Here is a 22,724-nt window from a genome sequence, read left to right on the forward strand (position 1 = left end):
GACTAGACAGCCGCATAGCTGAAAGTAGACTATTAGTCGGCTCAAAAGCATTCGGATGGAGCCTGTCCACAACATGCGAGGACGTCGGTGGCTGTGGCACATCACAGACACCTTCGAGCATCTGGACAACTCTCGACATGGAAGGCCTCCGGGAGAAATCCTCCTGGACGCACCACAGAGCGACCCTGATAGCTATCTCCACCCGCTCATCTTCATCGTCATACGCCAACTTGGCGTCGACGATATCGCGAAGATCGCCACTGATCCAAATTTTAACACGCTTGTTTCGATCTTTCAGTCGACGGGGAGCTCAAGTGTGAGAAATGGACTCGGGATGATGGCGCCAAGTCAAAGGAATAATCATCAAACATAAATAGCTGCTCGACAGCTTGATCGGCAATCCGGAGATGGCAAGGCGCATATTTCTGTCAATCTATTGATTTGGGAAGAAAAGTGTCCTGTTCTTGGGTATGACCAACAAAGAGTGTCCTTTTTTTGCTTATTCAGGTGAGCTTTTTGTCTCTTTGTTCTTTTTTGTTTTGTTTACTCTATGTCATATGCTGTGGTGGAAGGACCTGTGTTAAAGCTAGGTGGGTTGGATAGATTTTTGTCATACAAGCAATGTACTGATATTATATGTGAGGCAATTCTACAATAATTGGTGATGGACGCACCACGGAGCGACCCTGATAGCTATCTCCACCCGCTCATCTTCATCGTCATACTCATACGCCAACTTGGCGTCGACGATATCGCGAAGATCGCCACTGATCCAAATTTTAACACGCTTGTTTCGATCTTTCAGTCGACGGGGAGCTCAAGTGTGAGAAATGGACTCGGGATGATGGCGCCAAGTCAAAGGAATAATCATCAAACATAAATAGCTGCTCGACAGCTTGATCGGCAATCCGGAGATGGCAAGGCGCATATTTCTGTCAATCTGTTGATTTGGGAAGAAAAGTGTCCTGTTCTTGGGTATGACCAACAAAGAGTGTCCTTTTTTTGCTTATTCAGGTGAGCTTTTTGTCTCTTTGTTCTTTTTTGTTTTGTTTGCTCTATGTCATATGCTGTGGTGGAAGGACCTGTGTTAAAGCTAGGTGGGTTGGATAGATTTTTGTCATACAAGCAATGTACTGATATTATATGTGAGGCAATTCTACAATAATTGGTGATGCAATTCTGCAGTCAGTTTTTCAACCGGTTAAAACAAAGCAAACAACTTGGTCTGCCTATGATTTTTGCCCGAGCTGTGAATTTGCTTGATGGAATCTCGGTATGCTTTTCTTCACCTTTACCTTGCAACACCAAAAATGATTTTCTTCACCTTTACCCATCAACACCGCAAATTTGTGGATGTGGTAGTTGAACTCGATATCTTTGCAATACAATTCATCATTCATCAAAGCTCCATTTCTAGCTGACCAAACAATAAGTTTGCGCCACTCTCTCACGTAATATATATTTATCCAAAGTACATTAGTGACCAAGAACTTTCCTGATATGCTGGCATTGACATTGTTTTCTGTTCTCTTACACATGTCGCTTTCATTAAACAAGAATCCTACTGAATAAAAAACACATTGTTCCTTATATGCTATGTAATTTCAATCGAAGTGATGGTGGTTGTAGGCCTGGATCATACACATAATGCCATCTTGTGCTATCTTTTTTAGGCTTCACTCACATCCATTGTAGAGATCCAATTTTTTAGTCTGCTGTGCAGTCAAGAACTTGAGCACCGCACATATGAAATGAAGTAATTATATTAACAGTAAGATAGGTTCATCCCTAAGTTGGATACAGTAAAAATAAATTTGTTGTTTCTCAAGCCTAGCAAGAAGTGTTTTACACACATGTTATTTATCTCTATTTATGCCAACAGATAGATTAAGGTGAATTTGCTGAAAAGAAGTAAAAGAATTACAGGTTCCTTCTATGTCTTCCTGCCATACGAGCCATTGTTCTTTGGATCATCTACAAACCTCACACAAGTAACGTTGAGTTGATAAAAGCAAGCAAAAGTAACTTTGACCGAGCTATTTTAATTTTTCCTATTTGTGAAACTTTGGTAGACATGGCAATAATAACATTACTTTCACAAAATTACTATAGATTAGGGTAATTATACTTGTAACATTTATCAGAGTTGGATATGAGTAGTGTTGCATAGTGGCATCCGCATGAAGTTTTATGAATATTTTTGCCCGTTGCAACGCACGGACACATGTACTAGTTTATTATTTATGTGGCTGTGAGTTCAATTATGCCGCACATAGACCATTTTTTTTAAAATAAAATCATTTTAGAAAGTAATGTGAGTAGTACGAAATTATATACTAGGAAGAAAAACAGACAAAAAAAAGGAAGCGAAGACAAAGCAAACATGGAAACCGTGTTTTTTTAGCGAGAGCAGCATGGAAAATGAGTTGGAGCTCCAACAGTATACAGCTGCCAATCCACATCGCATCCCAAAAACGAAATGCTCCCTACTAAAAAAATAGCAGGAAAGAGCACATCTTTAGAAAAATTTCCAGTCCTGCCCCTCCCCGGCGCCGGCGACGACCGCCACCACCTCCAGGAGCGCCTGCGTTGCCTGTCCGTACCCGTCGGCGGCGGCGGAGGTAGCGATGGCGAGGCACGAGGCCGCGGGGGCGGCCACGGGGGTGGACTTCCACCTGCCCGACGAGATCCTGGCCGTGATCCCCACCGACCCGTACGAGCAGCTGGACGTCGCGCGCAAGATCACCTCCATGGCCATCGCGTCCCGCGTCTCCCGCCTCGAGGCCGACGTCGCGCGCCTCCGCAGGGACCTCGCCGACCGCGACCGCGGCGAGGCCGACCTCCGCGCCCGCCTCGCCGACTCCGACGCCCGCCTCCTCGCCGCGCTCGACGAGAACGTGCGCCCCTGTCGCCGAACACGTTTGTTGCCCGTGAAATTCAGATTTGTGCTTAGCTGGTCGTGCTTGATTGCAGGCGAAGCTGGTGAAGGAGAGGGACACGCTCGCCGTCACGGCCAAGAAGCTGGCGAGGAACTTGGCAAAGGTGCGATTTCCCAATTTTGTATATCTTTTAGCTCCGATCTTAGTGGGATTTCTCTGAATTCTCACTGGGATGGTTCTTTCTTAGAATCTATTTGTTTCTGAAACCTGTTAATTTTGATTAGAGGTGTGGATTTTAGGCTTGTAGTGTCTATTTAGTAGTACAAGCTTAGACTAAAGCCGTGGCATGTTAGTTTCATTTCCCTGTTTATGGTTGCAATATGGCTTCCAATGCGCATGATTGTTGACAATTGGTGATGGTGGACTCGAACACTCAGCATTTCATGAAATTGGATGAAATTTGTCTTTCCACTGCTGACTGCTCTTTCACAAATTTCTATGAGTTTGTAGTGTCACTCTGATGGAATTTCTGTGAGTCTTACTTTCACTCTGATGGAAATTTCATAGCGTCAATCAGCTTAGGCTACACTACGAAATCCTGATTGCAAGTCTTGCTAGTTCTGTCAATTTTAGTGTTGCAAAGTGCAAACAATCCGGTACAGCTTTATTACTTGTATAGGGGCTTCAACTAAAATAGACCATTAAGCGATAAGGTGATGCGCCTGGCAGACTAACTGACTTTATTGTGCTTAGTGAAACCTGTTATGGGTACATAATTTTGACAAAAGAAAATTTTGGAAGTTCAAGCTACTAAACCAGATTTGCGGTGATTGCTTCAAAAGAATTAAAACAAGATCCGTGACTGATGAATGATTTAGTGTCGGTTACACAAATCTGTAACTCTCGTCTACCAGAATGTTATGAACTTTCAAGGGAATGCTAATTTTTATAAACTTAGTCAAGACTCTGATTATTCAAGGATCAACATTAACATGAATATTTTTGTTTGCTAGTTGACAAATTACTGATGATGTTTTGTTTGCAGTTAGAGGCATTTAAGAAGCAGTTGATGAAATCGCTGAGTGAAGATAATTTATTGGTGAGTATTATCAATCAATATGTTCTTTCCCACTTACTCAGATATTTCTAGTTTCGGTTGTGCTGGTCTTGACTGGTGACAAGTAACATTACCTGCAAACTGCACAGCAATTGTCAGAAACAGGTGAAGATCGTGATGTAGATGCAGAAAATGATGGGACCGCTCGCATTCCTTCCTGGAAAGGTGCTGCTCAACTCAAAAATTCTAAAACTTCTGTTGAGACAAAGTTTGTGTCCTTTCCTTGATTTCATATTGAATATTTGAATTAACAGATGAAGCTTCAAGCAGTTACACCTCTTCAAATACTTCCAGCAGATCCACAATCACCGAATCAGCCCAAGGTGTCATTAGTTAACTCGTAGTCTTGAACAACTAAATCATAACAAATATTACATGTTTTCTTTCGACTGTCAGTTGCTTACTATGGAAGTATTCACAGGACACCAGTTCTCAATCACACCATTTGTAGCCCCCAGAATAACTCCTGGTTCAACACCAATTATTTCATCCTCTAGTGGTTCCCCGCTAGCATATTCAACTGGTCCATCCACTCCGAAGTTCTATTCTGGTCCAACATCGCCTACAAGATCTCGTTCTGAAGACCAATCGGCATTTTCATCATGGAATGGATCAAGTCATCAGTATTCAGCCCCAGTCTCTCCTCAACGCCGCTCATTTGCAGGTCTATACAGTGGATTATAATGAGAGTATGCTATATTCATTTGGGATAGTTCCTAAAGATCTTTGTTCTTTTATATTTCCAGGGCGACCTCGTATAGATGGAAAGGAATTCTTCCGACAAGCACGGTTGGTCACTATGCTGTAGACTATTTTCAGTAATTTATAGTTTGTTCATCCAATAACACTTGTGGCACAAATTCCAGGACGCGGCTTTCTTATGAGCAATTTGGAGCATTCTTGGCAAATATCAAGGAATTCAATGCGCAGAAACAATCGAGAGAGGTAGCGTGGTTTACCAATATTTACAACCTCTCAGATCATTAGTATCCACAGAAAAATATGTAATGTGATGTTTTCTACTTGATCAATTTCTACAGGACACCTTGTCAAAAGCAGAGGAGATTTTTGGAACAGAGCACAAAGACTTGTACATTTCTTTCCAGAACATGCTTAATCGCAACCAATCGTGAACCTGTCACAAGCTGCCGTATTTCTTCATTTTGCCAAGCTGGTTATTCCATTGGTATGCCTCTTAGGACTAAACGAGTGTACCATTTTGCCAAGCTGGTTATTCCATTGGTATGCCTCTTGGGACTAAACGAGTGTACCATTCTGCTGGGGTAATCATTCCTATGCCAGGCCATCTGTTCCCAAGAGAGTGTGTATCGTTGGTGTTCTCTCGTTGATCACAAGATCATACTGTTAGAAATCTGTGCGTAGGCCATTGTAGTCTGGGCATGGTCATCCTGAATAACATGATGTAAATGGATATGGTCATGCATGCATTTCAACTAGGGAAAGTTTTTTTTTCTGTAACAAGTGAGAGTTGAGACTGTCAGATATATTGGTCTGTGTAATTGACTTGTAAATTGAAGCTCGTTTTTATCACCTCCTGTTCTTCCTGCCGCACACCCAGCCTCCAGATTCGTTAAGGCGTGCACATCATCATGCCATTCAAAAGGCTGATAGTATCTTAATCATGGATCAAAAGTTGTAAAGGTTCCTCCAGGTTGTGTTGCACGTCGAAAAAGTCGAAAGGTTTCCTCTATACATTATGCAATCTGCACATTATGATCCATGAATAGGTGCGATGTCTTCTGCTGGAGGATAACCGATGCAGTCTTTTGCTTCTCAAAACTACTGTTCTTCTCTTCATTCTCTGGTGGTTAGGCCATTTGTTCTTGTTAGTTTCCAGTAGTTCTCGGCTGTTGACATGCAGCCAGAACCCTGCGAGTATCAGCTGGCCGTGGCTGAGTACTGGAAGGGGAGGCCGGCGGCCATGGAGCCGGCTGCATGGGTTCCTGGCCTCCCTCTGGAGATGACTGTCGCTGCTCCTACTAACCACGGTGATCTGGTCGTCAGCTCCAGCGGGCGGCAGCAGCTGGCCATGGTGGAGAGCACCACCGTCGTCGATCATCATCAGTACGAGTGGAGCGGCCCGGTGGAGGCGTTCGAGCAAGCTGCACGGGAGTTCGAGGACAAGCTCGGCAGGACGGAGACGAAGATCCACCGGTTCCCGGCGAGCATGGGCGACCTCGCCGAGAGGTACGCGGCGCCCAGGGCCGTGTCCATCGGCGCCTACCACCACGGCCGGAGCCCCGCCGTCCTGCAGATGGAGAGCACCAAGCACGTGGCCGCCTGGCACTTCGTCATGGCCTCCGGACGCCCCGTCGAGGAGGTGTACGCGGCGGTCTGCGCCGTGGCCGACGAGGCCCGCGGCCACTACGACGAGGACGTGGCGGGAGCTTTGGGCGACGACGACTTCAAGCCCATGATGTTCTTCGACGGCTGCTTCCTGCTGCAGTACCTGATGTTCGTGTGCATGGTCGGCGACGAGGACGAGGGGGTGGCGGTGGACCCGGCGCTGAGGAGCGCCTTCAGCTCCGACGACGGCCGCATCTTCTCCGACGTCGTGCTCCTCGAGAACCAGCTCCCGTGGGTGGTGGTGGAGACGCTGATGGGCTTCGCGCCCGCGCCCGGCCTGGACCTGCCGAAGCTCGTCGGGCGCGTGAAAGGCTCCCTGCAGGCCCGGCAGGCCGTCGACGAGAAACCCCCCGCGTGGGACGGCAGCTACTCGCCGCCGCACCTCCTCGGCCTCCTGCGGCGCTACATCGTCGGGACCGGCACCAAGCGCTCGTCCTCCCGCGGCCTGTCCGAGAAGGCCAAGAAGGTGTCAATCTCCGTGAGCGCGGTGGAGCTCGCGGAGATGGGCGTCCGGCTGACGGCCACCAAGACGGGGGCGGAGCTGAGGGAGATGGGCGTGAAGAAGGCGCTGCTGTCCGGCGAGCTCTTCCTGGCGCCGCTGCTCCTGGACGACGCCAACGCGGGGTTCCTCGTGAACATGGCGGCGCTGGAGCTGTGCACGGCCCCGGACTTCTTGGAGGCCGAGGAGGAGCGGTCCGCCGTGTGCTCCTACCTCTGCCTGCTGGGCATGGTGACGGACCGGGTGGAGGACGTGCAGGAGCTGCGCACGAAGCACGTACTGCAGGGGGGAGCGGGGCTGAGCAACGGGGACGCGCTCGCCCTCTTCCTCAGCCTGGAGAAGCACCTGCGCCCCGGGAGATGCTACCTCCGCACCATGCTGCACATCGAGAACTACAGGGTCCATAGGCCGGTGCGGACCATGGTGTACAGGTTTGGCTACAGGAACATGCGGACCATCGTCACCGGGGTGTCTGTCGTTACTGGACTTGTCGGTTTACTCGAGGCAGCAAAGAAAATCTCTTTCAAGTAAGTATAAGGGCATCTTCCGCTGAAGTTTTATAATACTAGGTCTGATCATTTTCGTAAAAGAAAAACAGGGCATCTTCGATAGTCTGTACTATGATAATTGTTGTAAAATATGCCATGTAATTATGGCGTTGTTTCAATAAATCACAAAAAAATGAGTATTTTTAATCGAAATTCTGTCAAAACGGAACACAACGTGCATAGTATTATGGAACGAAAGGAGTATAGGGGGAGTGTCGATGCATCAAAGATTGGGCCTTATTGTGTCCAACCCTATAAAAACGAACCGCTCGACGATTTTGATCGGAAAAGAAATCTGACTCGTTTTCTTGACTTGTGGATGGTATAATGGGTAATTTAAAACATCTTTAAGGGCAAAAATTATAACGAACGACAAGAAGCACTATTTGCTTTATTATTAGGTATATATATACACATATATATTATATATATATATATATATATGGAAAAATCTAATTAGCGCCGCCGTACCCTGACCTTCCCGTGCATACAGGCCCGAGCATTAAAAAAAGGCACCCCTCGATTTCAACCTGCTCCACAACAACGTGGACTCTATTGACTCGTTTTTTTTTACTTGTGGATGGCATAATGGGTAATTTAGAACATCTTTAAGGGCAAAAATTATAACGGACGACAAGAAGCACCATTTGCTTTATTATTAGGTATATATATATATGGGAAAATCTAATTAGCGCCCCCGCACCCTGTCCTTCCCGTGCATACAGGTCCGAGCATTAAAAAAAAAGCACCCCTCGCTTTCAACCTGCTCCACAACAACGTGGACTCTATTGACTCGTTTTTTTTACTTGTGGATGGCATAATGGGTAATTTAGAACATCTTTAAGGGCAAAAATTATAACGGACGACAAGAAGCACTATTTGCTTTATTATTAGGTATATATATATGGGAAAATCTAATTAGCGCCGCCGCACCCTGTCCTTTCCGTGCATACAGGCCCGAGCATTAAAAAAAGCACCCCTCGCTTTCAACCTGCTCCACAACAACGTGGACTCTATTGACTCGTTTTTTTTTACTTATGGATGACATAATGGGTAATTTAGAACATCTTTAAGGGCAAAAATTATAACGGACGACAAGAAGCACTATTTGCTTTATTATTAGGTATATATATATGGGAAAATCTAATTAGCACCGCCGCACCGTGTCCTTCCCGTGCATTAAAAAAAGGCACCCCTCGCTTTCAACCTGCTCCACAACAACGTGGACTCTATTGACTCGTTTTCTTGATTTGTGGATGGCATATGGGTAATTTAGAACATCCTTAAGGGCAAAAATTATAACGGACGACAAGAAGCACTATTTGCTTTATTATTAGGTATATATATATATGGAAAAATCTAATTAGCACTGCCGCAGCCTGTCCTTCCCGTGCATACAAGCCCGAGCATTAAAAAAAGGCACCCCTCGCTTTCAACCTGCTCCACAACAACGTGGACTCTATGCATGCATGTATGCGGGCTGAAAAAATGATTTATCTCACAGATTAATAATTTGATTGATGATTCGTCTTTACCGTTAGGTTCGTCTCGACGAGACCTTCAAAATAAGATCCCATGTTGACATGTTTCGTGATTTTTTTTCATAGTTCCTAGTTGCCACATTTATGTCATCATAGTTGTCATCTTACGGGTGTGCAGCTGTCACAAAAATTATACATAGTTATCGGGACAATAATTTTATACCTTTTAAGTATTACAGTGTTATGTGGAGCTAAAAAGTGATTATTAAAGCACTAACAATAAGTAAGTAAATGCATGAACCAGCACAAACACAATGAATCAAGTTTTTTAGTGGGTATATCGACATTCATAAACCTGATAGCCAAGTTAATTTAATGTGAGAACTATGTGACAAATATTGTGACAAGTAAATAATAGTATTCTGGCAACTATCAACGAATAAAATATATTGTCGAAAATGTCAACATGGAATCTAGTTTCAAATATCTGAATACGAGAAAGCTAACCGTGAAAGCGGATCGTTAATTGGATTTATAGTTTAAGAGATAAAACTTTTTAAAATTTAACATCATATGAATCTTTGCTGATGTCATGCTAGTGTATTAGTTTGCATGCACGAAGAAAACCGCCGCATCGGAAGACCTATGTGCCGCTTCGCTATGTAGTGGCTCCATATATATATATATATATATATATATATATATATATATATATACTAGCAAAAGGGCCCGTGCGTTGCAACGGGAGAAAAAAATACCACACATTTTTAATCTTTTTATAATTATTTTGATTTATTAAAATAATAAGCTAACTAACTAATGTAGTCAGTCCTATCCTATTTTGTTGAGAAATCAACCCGTCCATTGTTAATTACACCATGATGAGAAATTGAGCGAGACAAGCAAAGCAAAACAAAGAGGCTACGCGAATTGATCAATGGACTGTTATCTTATTTCACTCATGGGGTAGAGAATGTGGGTTCAGATGACAAACTGAAGGTGGTGTTCCATTCTCTGTCTCTACAACAATACAATCTTACATTCAATACATTCATTCATCAGCAAACAAATCCCCACAAAACAAAATTTCTTGACCGTGCTTGGCACACGGTTGGAGGCATGGGGAGGGGATCTCACCAGATGTTGAGTTCCTGCCGGAGGAGGGGATACGATGAGGGGAGCAAGGGTTAGACGCCTCTATATGGCCATAAGGAGTCGTTGTTGCCGCGCCATAACCACGGAGTTCCCCGTGTGAGCCATGGAGGCCTGCCTCCACCTCCAAATACTTCGCTCCGCCGCGCCTTATCCGCACGCCACCGCCGTTCTGCATCGAGCAGACGCATCATCCCCACTCACTGTAGCTGTCGCGTTGATTTGATCCAGAAGCTGTGCTCGAGGCGGAAACGGGGGCAGCAAGCGGGCAGAGGTACGACCGCGGAGGCGGGTGGGTTGAGATCGACAACAATGATGGTTGAGGTCGGCCGCGGCGACGAGTGGTGTGGCAGCGGCCTGGGCACAGGCCAGGGTGGACCAGGGTCGACGCGATGCGCTCGAGCGCCGTAACGGGGGCAGTGAGCCGGGAGAGGTACGACCGCGGAGGCGGGTGGGTTGAGATCGGCAGCGGTGGCGGTTGAGGTCGGCCGCGGCGACGAGTGGTGTGGCGGCGGCCTGGGCACAAGCCAGGATGGCCCAGGGTCGACGGAAGGAGACGATGCGTACGGGTATAATTTTTGCTGCGAATCGTTTTTTCCTTTTGCGTTGCAGATAAATGATGGAGCACGGGTTGAATAACAAAAATTACAGGGGCTTTTTTATAAAAATGCGACAGTGGTTTTTTCGACGGAAGCAATAGCCGCTTTATTATTAGGTATAGATATAGATATTAAATATGAATAATAATAATTATTATTATGTTATAGTATTATATTAGGTAGAGAAGAGAGGTAGAGAGGTAGAGATATGGGAGACCTGATCGTGATACATACGTGAGACCTGGTCGTCTAGGATTTAGCAGAGTACATTGACTCATCGGTCGTCTCGGATATGCTAGTTGGACACGAATCGACTCAATCCTTACAAGTAGCACTACTAGAGCCAAACTTTTGATTCTGGCTTCTACTGCGACTTCCGATTTCCTCTCTCGTAATCGACGGATACACAATAGTAGCAAAAGGACCCGTGCGTTGCAACGGGAGAAAAACAATTATAATCTTTAATGGTGCTGATTATATTATGTCCTTAAAATTTTAGGACATTTCTTGAAAGGCATGAACATTTTTTGAATTAGCAAACATTTTTTTCAATTGCACTTAAAAAATAACACACAAACTTTTTTTCAATATCATGGACTTTTATTGTTTTCACCAACATTGTTCTCAAAATTATGAACATTTTTCTGAATATGCGAATATTTTTACAAAAATCCTGAGCATTTTTTGAATTCACAAACATTTTATATTTTCTTCAAAATTTTATTCCAAAATTCCCAGTTTTATAAATTGAAAAAGTTTTTAAAAGTTCTAAATTATTTAAACTAAAAAATGGAACAGAAAAATAAAAATAAAAAATGAGACTAAAAACAGAGGCATTAACTGTTTTTAAGATTTTTACACGGACTTTTGTTTAAAATCGTTGATTTTTTTATTTTATGGACATTTTATCAAAGTTTAAACATTGTTTTATATGCAAACATTTTTCAAAACTCCTGAGTAGTTTTTGAATTCTAAAAAAATATGGTTTTTTGAATATTTTATTTCGAAATTCTCAGTTTCTTAAAATTGAGGAAAGTTGTTTGAAGTTATAAATTATTTAAAGTAGAAAAACAAAATGGAACTGAAAAGAAAAATAAAAAAACTAAACTAAAGAAACAGGCGCCCACGCATGGGCCGGCCCAAACAGGTGTGCTACATCTTTTTTCAACGGCGAGAGCGTAATATAGGAGGTGCCTACATGGGCCGGCTCAGTCCAGAGATTTTCCTATTTGAAACGTTTTTTATGACTTATATGTGGCATTGATGGGTAATTTTAGTCAACTTTAAGGTTAATTTGGATGACGTACGGAAGAAGCACTATTTGCTTTATTAGTAGTAGTACAAATGTCCGTGGGTTGCAACGGGCTATAAATTTAATAAAAGTTGGCCCTTGTAATTTTTTATAATTAATTAATTTCTATGACTAACAGTTTCATTTGCAATTTTATTTTGTTAATTAATGATAGCATATGCATTAGAACATTATTTTTATATTGCGGATATATGTGTTTGCATTTGTAATCTAAGTGAGTCTTAGTTTGGTTGCAAACATTTTAGACAGCTACATCGAAAACAATCAATTTGTAAGTACATGCATACCAAATGTTCCAGGTTGCGTATCAATATCGATATTTTTAAAATAATAATTAGCAAAACAGTTTATATATATGAAAAATCAAAGCTCAGCCATTTCTTATAAAAAGCTTGTATAAACAACATTGTATATTTTTTATACAATAAAAACATTTTTTTGCATGTGACATCATAAACATTATTGAGTTTTGATGTCTAATTTTTTTAATATGCATTTTACATATTTCGTATGCATCATGAATATTTTTTATATACATGTTTTACATTATTAAAATACACGATTAACATTTTTTAAAAGTTCTATTTTCTATGTCTACTTTGTTTCATACACATCATATATTTTTGTATATGTTTTCTTATACATCGGAAACATTTTCCTATGCACATTTAAAGTCTTTTAAATACATGATTAATATTTTTGAAAATAAAAGAAAAATATATTATTTATTGTCCATACGCATTGTACACTTTTTTGTCTACATATTTGACATTTCTTTAATCAACGATTAACATGTGTGCAAAGTTTATCGAAATAAAGGCAAAATATGAAAAAAATAGAGAAAGTGCGAAATAGAAGAACAAAAAGGTTTGTACATTTTTTTATTGTCCATACGCATTGTACAATTTTTTCATATATGTGGGAACTTTTGTGTCTACAAATTTGACATTTCTTTAATCCATGATAACATGTGTGTAAAGTTTATCGAAATAAAGAAAAAAGAGAAAAAAATAGAAAAAGTGCGAAATAGAGAAAAGGGTTGCAGTGGGGATCAAACCTGGGTATCCTCGGTGGGGTGAAGCGCACCCAACCGGTTGGTCTAGCCTATTGTTGTGGTAAAATACGGGAACGTCAGCCATTAGAAGGAGAAACAAAGAGCCGAATCAAAGTTTAAAAACGAATCGTTTTTGTCACTTACGGATGGTATTGGTGGGTAATTTTGGCGAATTTTAGGGGCAAATTTAATGACGTACCACAGAAGCAATAGATGCTTTATTAGTAGGTATAGAGGTATAGATATAGAATAGATATAGATACAGATTAATTAATGCACCTGTGCCAAAACACCCGTGCGTTGTAACGGGAGAAAAACAGTTATAATCTTCAATGATGCTGATCATATTATGTCTTTAAAATTTTAGGACATTTCTTGAGATGCATGAACATTTTTTGAATTAGCAAACATTTTTTTCAATTACACTCAAAAAATAACATACAAACTCTTTTTCAAAAGCATGGACTTTTATTATTTTCACCAACATTGTTCTCAAAATTATGAATATTTTTCTGAATATGCGAATATTTTTACAAAAATCCTGAGCATTTTTTGAATTCACAAACATTTTATATTTTCTTCAAACTTTTATTTCAAAATTCCCAGTTTAATACATTGCAAAAGTTTTTCAAAGTTCTAAATTATTTAAACTAAAAAATGGAATAGAAAAATGAAAATAAAAAATGAGACTAAAAATAGAGGCACGAACTGTTTTTAAGATTTTTACACGGACTTTTGTTTAAAATCGTTGACTTTTTTATTTTATGGACATTTTCTCAAAGTTTAAACATTTTTTATATGCAAACATTTTTTAAAACTCCTGAGTAGTTTTTGAATTCTCAAAAAAATATGTTTTTTAATATTTTATTTTAAAATTCTCAATTTCTTAAAATTGAGAAAAGTTGTTCGAAGTTCTAAATTATTTAAAGTAGAAAAATAAAATGGAACTGGAAAGAAAAAAAATTAAACTAAAAAAACAGGCGTCCACGCATGGGCTGACTTAAACAGGTGTGCTGCATCTTTTTCCAATGCCCAGAGCGTAATATAGGAGGTGCCTACATGGGCCGGCCAGTCTGGAGATTTTCTTGATTGAAACGTTTTTTATGACTTATAGGTGACATTGATAGATAATTTTAGTCAACTTTAAAGGCAATTTGAATGACATACGGAAGAAGCACTATTTGATTTCTGAATCGACGGAAGCGCCCAATCATCGTCATCCCCGCAGTGGTGCGACCTGCCCGACGACATCCTCGCCCTTGTCCGTCTCAGGCTTGGCTCCCTGCACGATCGCGTGCGCCTCGCCGCAGTCTGCAAGGCGTGGCGCGCCGTCGCGTCGCGGCTCCCGGCGCCGCTGCCCGGCCCGCTGCTGCTGCTGTCGCCGTGTCGCCGATTCAGCGGGACGAAGCGCATGTGCGGCCCCGACGACAGCTGGGTTGTGCGAGTTCCAGACAAGGCAGAAGGCAAGTGGTTTGTCGGCTCACACGAAGGCGGCTGGGTCGCTGCCGTCGACTCGAGCAAGCTCGCGATCGTGAATCTCTTCTCTGGTGCCGAGGTGGAGGCCAGCCCGATAGGCTCGCGCCATCTGGACGTAGGTAACATCGGGACAACCAGCCTTGAAAAAGTCATCTTCTCCGAAGCCCCCACCTCTAGCAGCTGCATCCTTGCCGCCATACCACATAGCACTGTGTAAAGTTGGACGTCACAAGACCGGGTGGACCGTAAGAAATTTAGACGAAAAGTTCATTATAGGCATCGCATTCTGCAAAGGTGAGCTCTATGCTTTTGTCTATCCTGACGAGGAGCTGATCAAGTTTAAAATTGACATGAAGTCAGATGGTACGCCGGTCATCGCATCAACCCACTCGTTGGCCGTCCAAAGGCGCCACAGTATCGAAACAACGTGCCACGGCCACCTCATCGAGCTACACGGCAAGCCATCTATGGCGATACAACACTTTTGGTTGCCCAACCGAGAGCCATTCTTCAAGGTCTTCACACTTGTCGACACCGAAAATAATGATGGTTACATGTACAAGTGGGCGGAAGTCATGAGTTTTGGTGACCACATGTTATTCTTGGGGCTGAATTCGTCTAAGGCCGTGCGCGTGACTGACAAACATCATGGTGTCAAGAGAAACCATATCTACTACTGCACAAAAAAAGAATGTTGGCCAAAAAATGAGTTGCCCGATGATACGTTGTATTCTGTAATAACAGACGATGACGAGCACATGTATTGCAGAAAAGATGAAAGCATCGGCGATGGTGTGGAGAGTACAGGATATTACATGATGGGTTATAAGAATTCTCTCATGTGGCTTTACCCTCCATGCTTGTAGACGATATATAAGACTGTTACCTTACGTTGTCATTTAATCTTCATGTATTCGTATAATTTATATCATAAGAGAGATGATGGTACATCTCTCTGCATACTATTGTGTGCCACAAATCTTTTCAAGCCCTGCTCTTCTAAATTTACATATGTCAATGGATACCGTTAACATCATTTGGCTATCTATCAAGATGATTATATGCTAACCTCTGCCTCACGTTCATGATCAGAGAGAATAAATATATGATCAACAATCTGAATATATGATCATTAAGTAAATCAATTAGCATCAAATAAAAAATATAATCAACACTACTAGTAACCAACATGTACCAATCCGAAATTTGAGAGAAAGATTGGATACAAAAGATGAACTAGGGTTTGTAGATGAGATGAAGTTGGTAAAGATGTTGATGAAGATGAGTCCTCCCACTTGAGAGGAGTGTTGGTGATGACATTGGCTTCGAGGGGGGGGGGGGGGCACGAGCGCGGGGGTACTCGCTTTGCCGGAGAGCAAAAGTGCTCATGCCTAGGTTCCGCCTTGATAATCCACCAGTGTAGGGGATCAAAACAGTCTTCACGGGTAGTACTACACCTAATTTATTGATTGGACACAAAGGGAGCCAAAGAATATTTTTTGGTCTTACCAGTTGAGTTCTTGATTCAACCACAGCTGGAATATCTCTGTAGCAAAAGTTTTAGTAGCACGTCAAAATAGTGGTAGTAACAGTAACAGTAACAACAATTTTATAGTGATTGTATTAGTAGCAACAACAATCGTAACTTAGCAAGGATCAATGTATGAAAAGTGTAGGACTTGGATCGGTGATGGGTAAGTGTGTATATATTGGATAACATTTATCATATAAGAGTTACATACTAGAGCGACACAGAACTAACTTCAATTCATCAATGTAATGTAGACATTTATTCCATATATAGTCATACGTGATTATAATAAGAACTTGCATGTCATCTTTTGTCCTACCCTTTCGTGGCAGCGGGGTACATAAGGAAACTAAGGGATATTAAGGTCTCCTTTTAATAGAGAACTAGAACAAAGCATTAAACACGAGCTCCTCAAACTATGACAATCACCGAAAGGAATCCAAATTATTGTCATTTTGGGGTATGCGGATCATGACATGTAATAGGTGCATATAACTTGCAAGATAAGTTCTAAAACACTCTCGTATTCCTGGAAACATAATTGGTTCACATCTGAAACCATGGCATTCAGACCCTAGTGACAAGCATTAAGCATAGCAAAATCATAGCAACATCAAACTCAAAACATAGTGGATATTAGCGATCAATGCCTATCAAAATAATTTGATTACATGACAAATTTCATCCAATCCCATCAGTGTCTCAAGATAGGAATGGGTCGGCCCGAACCTGGCCCTGGATCTCGCCCTTTGGCCGCAAGGTCAATATGTGAGGCCATGGGTCAACCCATTTCAATAGAATTTCGTGGCCGCAGTGGTCCATTGGGTATACTAGTAGAATGCCCGTGCGTTGCTACGGGCTATGTGGCATGTTATCTCTAATATTCGAGTTCAACACAAAATCACTATCCCACGACGCACCTTCTCGTTTATAGTCAGAACCTCCCCCTCCGGCTCGGTTCTTCGCCGTAGTGATACATTTCTCGCTGGAGGCCTCTCCTTTAAAATCAAAGGACGTCCACCTCATCTTCGTCGTGCATTGCACCAACAATTTTTTTTCATGTTAACAATATAATAGAGTGGGTTAAAATAACACATAATATTGACAACAATAAATAATTATCGTCACCGACATTGGAAATACACACGGACTTTCGAAGTGAGTGGCAATGTGAACATATTCGTATAGTCACCAATAAGTTTCACCTCCATCCCACATACCATTCATTGCTAGAATGGATAATTATCGTTCTTATCTTACTTGTCCTACCCTACATCTTCTACTCTATTCGTTAACCCGTTTCATTGGCACGAACCAGCACCACGTCAACATTAGCGTGGTCGTAATCGATGCGTCATCTTCTTCTTTCTCATTCCTATTTAAATGGACCTAATTAATTGCACATGTAATTAAATTTCTAGCTAATAAATTGCATTGAAGGTTTGATTTTCAAATTGATATAGTGCTCAATTTCTCAAATATTTTCGCACGATTGGTTGCTATGAACGACGATAACGACGATCGAGTATTGTAGGACACATTTTTTAACGAATTTCTTGATATTTGAATGAACACATTTGATTTGAGAAGGTAGCATGTCTCTCTCTCTGTATGGTTGTCAAGAAATATAATATGACAGTGTCCCCTAACCCCTATACATAAGGCACAATATAACACAGTGATGACCCACAAGTATAGGGGATCAATCGTAGTCCTTTAGATAAGTAAGAGTGCCGAACCCAACGAGGAGCAGAAGGATCTCACAAGTGGTTTTCAGCAAGGAAATATCTGCAAGCACTAAAATTATCGGTCACAAGTGATTGTGTGGTGAGATGATTCGTAGCAAGCAACAAGTAACAAAAGTAGCAACGGTGCAGCAAAGTGGCCCAATCCCTATTGTAGCAAGGGACAAGCCTGGCCAAAGTCTTATAAGAGGAAAAACGCTCCCGAGGACACACGGGAATTTCTGTCATGCTAGTTTCATCATGTTCATATGATTTGCGTTCGTTACTTTGATAGTTTGATATGTGGGTGGACAGGCTCTTGGGTACTGCCCTTACTTTGACAAGCATCCCACTTATGATTAACCCCTCTCGCAAGCATCTGCAACTACGAAAGAAGAATTAAGACAAAGTCTAACCATAGCATTAAACTAGTGGATCCAAATCAACCCCTTACGAAGTAACGCATAAACTAGGGTTTAAGCTTCTGTCACTCTAGCAACCCATCATCTACTTACTACTTCCCAATGCCTTCCTCTAGGCCCAAATAATGGTGAAGTGTTATGTAGTCGACGTTCACATAACACCACTAGAGGATAAACAACATACAACATATCAAAATACCGAACGAATACCAAATTCACATGACTATTATTAGCATGACTTATCCCATGTCCTCAGGAACAAAAGTAACTACTCACAAAGCATAATCATAATCATGATTAGAGGGGTAATGAGTAGCATCAAGGATCTGAACATAATCTCTTCCATCAAACAATCCAACTAGCATCAACTACAAAGAGTAATCAACACTACTAGCTGTTGGAAATATGCCCTAGAGGCAATAATAAATTATTTATTGTTATATTTCTTAGTTCATGATAATCGTTTATTATCCATGCTATAATTGTATTGATTGGAAACACAATACTCGTGTGGATACATAGACAAAACACTGTCCCTAGTAAGCCTCTAGTTGACTAGCTCGTTGATCAAAGATGGTCAAGGTTTCCTGGACATAGGCAAGTGTTGTCACTTGATAACGGGATCACATCATTAGGAGAATCATGTGATGGACTACACCCAAACTAATAGACGTAGCATTTTGATCGTGTCATTTTGTTGCTACTGTTTTCTGCGTGTCAAGTATTTATTCCTATGACCATGAGATCATATAACTCACTCACACCGGAGGAATGCTTTGTGTGTATCAAACGTCGCAACGTAACTGGGTGACTATAAAGATGCTCTACAGGTATCTCCGAAGGTGTTAGTTGAGTTAGTATGGATCAAGACTGGGATTTGTCACTCCGTATGACGGAGAGGTATCTCGGGGCCCACTCGGTAATACAACATCACACACAAGCCTTGCAAGCAATGTAACTTAATGTAAGTTGCGGGATCTTGTATTACGGAACGAGTAAAGAGACTTGCCGGTAAACGAGATTGAAATAGGTATGCGGATACTGACGATCGAATCTCGGGCAAGTAACATACCGAAGGACAAAGGGAATGACATACGGGATTATACGAATCCTTGGCACTGAGGTTCAAACGATAAGATCTTCGTAGAATATGTAGGATCCAATATGGGCATCCAGGTCCCGCTATTGGATATTGACCGAGGAGTCTCTCGGGTCATGTCTACATGGTTCTCGAACCCGCAGGGTCTGCACACTTAAGGTTCGACGTTGTTTTATGCGTATTTGAGTTATATGGTTGGTTACCGAATGTTGTTCGGAGTCCCGGATGAGATCACGGACGTCACGAGGGTTTCCGGAATGGTCCGGAAACGAAGATTGATATATAGGATGACCTCATTTGATTACCGGAAGGTTTTCGGAGTTACCGGGAATGTACCGGGAATGACGAATGGGTTCCGGGGGGTTCACCGGAGGGGGGCAACCGACTCCGGGGAAGCCCATAGGTATTTGGGGGGGGTCACACCAGCCCTTAGTGGGCTGGTGGGACAGCCCACCAAATCCTATGCGCCAAGGAAGAAAAAAATCAAAGAAAGGAAAAAAAAGGAGGGGAAGTGGGAAGGGGGAAGGACTCCCTCCCACCAAACCAAGTAGGACTCGGTTTGGGGGGGGGGGAGAGTCCTCCCCCCTGGCTCGGCCGACCCCTTGGGGATCCCTTGGACCCCAAGGCAAGGTCCCCCTCCCTCCTCCTATATATATGGGGCTTTTAGGGCAGATTTGAGACGACTTTCTCACGGCTGCCCGACCACATACCTCTATAGTTTTTCCTCTAGATCGTGTTTCTGCGGAGCTCGGGCGGAGCCCTGCTGAGACAAGATCATCACCAACCTCCGGAGCGCCGTCACGCTGCCGGAGAACTCTTCTACCTCTCCGTCTCTCTTGCTGGATCAAGAAGGCCGAGATCATCGTCGAGCTGTACGTGTGCTGAACGCGGAGGTGCCGTCCGTTCGGTACTAGATCGTGGGACTGATCGCGGGATTGTTCGCGGGGCGGATCGAGGGACGTGAGGACGTTCCACTACATCAACCGTGATCTCTAATCGCTTCTGCTGTACGATCTACAAGGGTATGTAGATCACTCATCCCCTCTCGTAGATGGACATCACCATGATAGGTCTTCGTGCGCGTAGGAAAATTTTTGTTTCCCATGCGACGTTCCTCAACAGTGGCATCATGAGCTAGGTTCATGCGTAGATGTCTTCTCGAGTAGAACACAAAAGGTTTTGTGGGCGGTGATGTGCGTTTTGCTGCCCTCCTTAGTCTTTTCTTGATTCCGCGGTATTGTTGGATTGAAGCGGCTTGGACCGACATTACTCGTACGCTTACGAGAGACTGGTTTCATCGTTACGAGTAACCCCCTTTGCTCAAAGATGACTGGCAAGTGACGGTTTCTCCAACTTTAGTTGAATCGGATTTGACCAAGGAGGTCCTTGGATGAGGTTAAATAGCAACTCATATATCTCCGTTGTGGTGTTTGCGTAAGTAAGATGCGATCCTACTAGATACCCTTGGTCACCACGTAAAACATGCAACAACAAAATTAGAGGACGTCTAACTTGTTTTTGCAGGGTATGATTGTGATGTGATATGGCCAATGATGTGATGTGATATATTGGATGTATGAGATGATCATGTTGTAATAGAAATATCGACTTGCACGTCGATGGTACGGCAACCGGCATGAGCCATAGGGTTGTCTTTATACTAACATATGTGCTTGCAGATGCGTTTACTATTTTGCTAGGATGTAGCTTTAGTAGTGATAGCATAAGTAGCACGACAACCCCGATGGCGACACGTTGATGGAGATCATGATGATGGAGATCATGGTGTGGCGCCGGTGACAAGAAGATCGTGCCGGTGCTTTGGTGATGGAGATCAAGAAGCACGTGATGATGGCCATATCATGTCACTTATGAATTGCATGTGATGTTAATCCTTTTATGCACCTTATTTTGCTTAGAACGACGGTAGCATTATGAGGTGATCTCTCACTAAAATTTCAAGACGAAATTGTGTTCTCCCCGACTGTGCACCGTTGCGACAGTTCTTCGTTTCGAGACACCACGTGATGATCGGGTGTGATAGACTCAACGTTCACATACAACGGGTGCAAAACAGTTGCACACGCGGAACACTCGGGTTAAGCTTGACGAGCCTAGCATGTGCAGACATGGCCTCGGAACACATGAGACCGAAAGGTCGAGCATGAATCGTATAGTTGATATGATTAGCATAGGGATGCTTACCACTGAAACTATTCTCGACTCACGTGATGATCGGACTTGAGATAGCGGATTTGGATCATGTACCACTCAAATGACTACAGAGATGTGCTTTTTGAGTGGGAGTTCTTAAGTAATATGATTAATTGAACTAATTGTCAAGAACATAGTCTAATGGTCTTTGCGAATTACGATGTAGCTTGCGCTATAGCTCTACTGTTTTTATATGTTCCTAGAGAAAATTTAGTTGAAAATTGATAGTAGCAACCTTTGCAGACTGAGTGTGTAAAACCGAGGATTGTCCTCGTTGCTACGCAGAAGGCTTATGTCCTTAATGCACCACTCGGTGTGCTGCACCTCGAGCGTCGTCTGTGGATGCTATGAACATCCGACATACACGTTACTGATGACTACACGATAGTTCAGTGCAAGATACTTGATGGCTTAGAAGCAAGGCGCCGAAAACGTTGTAAAACGTCACGGAACATAAGTGATGTTCCGAAGAGATGAAATTGTGATTTCATGCTTGTGCCCTTGTTAAGAGGTTCGAGACCTCCAAACAAGATTCTTTGTCCACAAAGTAAAGGAGAAAAGCTCAATCGTTGAGCGTGTGCTCAGATTGTCTGAGTACGACAATCGCTTGAATCAAGTGGGAGTTAATCTTCCAGATGAGATAGTGATGGTTCTCCAAAGTCACTGCCACCAAGCTATGAGAGCTTCGTGATGAACTATAACACATCAAGGATAGATACAATGATCTTTTGAGTGATTCGCGATGTTTGACACTGCGAAAGTAGAAATCAAGAAGGAGCATCAATAGTTGATGGTTAGTAAAACCACTAAGTTTCAAGAAAGGCAAGGGCTAGAAGGGATACTTCGTGAAACGGCAAAACAGTTGCTGCACTAATGAAGAGACCCAAGATTAAACCCAAACCCGAGACTAAGTGCTTCTGTAATAAGGGGAACAGTCACTGAGGCGGAGCAACTCTAGATACTTGGTGGATAAGAAGGCTGGCAAAAGTCGAGAGAAGTATATATGTGAATATACATAATGTTGATGTGTACTTTACTAGTACTCCTAGTAGCACGAGGGTATTGGATACCGGTTCGGTTGCTAAGTGATTAGTAACGCGAAATGAAAGCTACGGCATAAACGGAGACTAGCTAAAGGCGAGGTGACGATATGTGTTGGAAGTGTTTCCAAGGTTGATATAATCAAACGTCGCACGCCCCCTCTACCATCGGGATTGGTGTTGAACCTAAATAATTGTTATTTGGTGTTT

General features: G+C 42.6%; 2 protein-coding genes across 2 annotated transcripts; both read left to right on the top strand.

Annotated features, from left to right (window-relative positions):
• Nucleotides 1-2,482: 2,482 nt before the first annotated feature.
• LOC123427592 (uncharacterized protein At4g15545) lies at nucleotides 2,483-5,547 on the top strand. Its single transcript, XM_045111670.1, has 9 exons — nucleotides 2,483-2,897; nucleotides 2,974-3,042; nucleotides 3,925-3,978; nucleotides 4,086-4,161; nucleotides 4,251-4,319; nucleotides 4,418-4,660; nucleotides 4,743-4,785; nucleotides 4,863-4,941; nucleotides 5,037-5,547. Exons 1-9 carry the CDS (start codon nucleotides 2,628-2,630, stop codon nucleotides 5,127-5,129), a joined length of 996 nt encoding a protein of 331 aa, XP_044967605.1. The 5' UTR covers nucleotides 2,483-2,627; the 3' UTR covers nucleotides 5,130-5,547.
• Nucleotides 5,548-5,648: 101 nt separating this feature from the next.
• On the top strand, nucleotides 5,649-7,539 carry LOC123427591 (UPF0481 protein At3g47200-like). The gene has a single exon (XM_045111669.1). The coding sequence runs from the start codon at nucleotides 5,873-5,875 to the stop codon at nucleotides 7,391-7,393; it is 1,521 nt and encodes a 506-aa protein (XP_044967604.1). The 5' UTR covers nucleotides 5,649-5,872; the 3' UTR covers nucleotides 7,394-7,539.
• Nucleotides 7,540-22,724: the final 15,185 nt, after the last annotated feature.

Source organism: Hordeum vulgare, chromosome 2H (genome assembly GCF_904849725.1).
Source record: "Hordeum vulgare subsp. vulgare chromosome 2H, MorexV3_pseudomolecules_assembly, whole genome shotgun sequence".
Lineage (NCBI taxonomy): Eukaryota > Viridiplantae > Streptophyta > Magnoliopsida > Poales > Poaceae > Hordeum > Hordeum vulgare.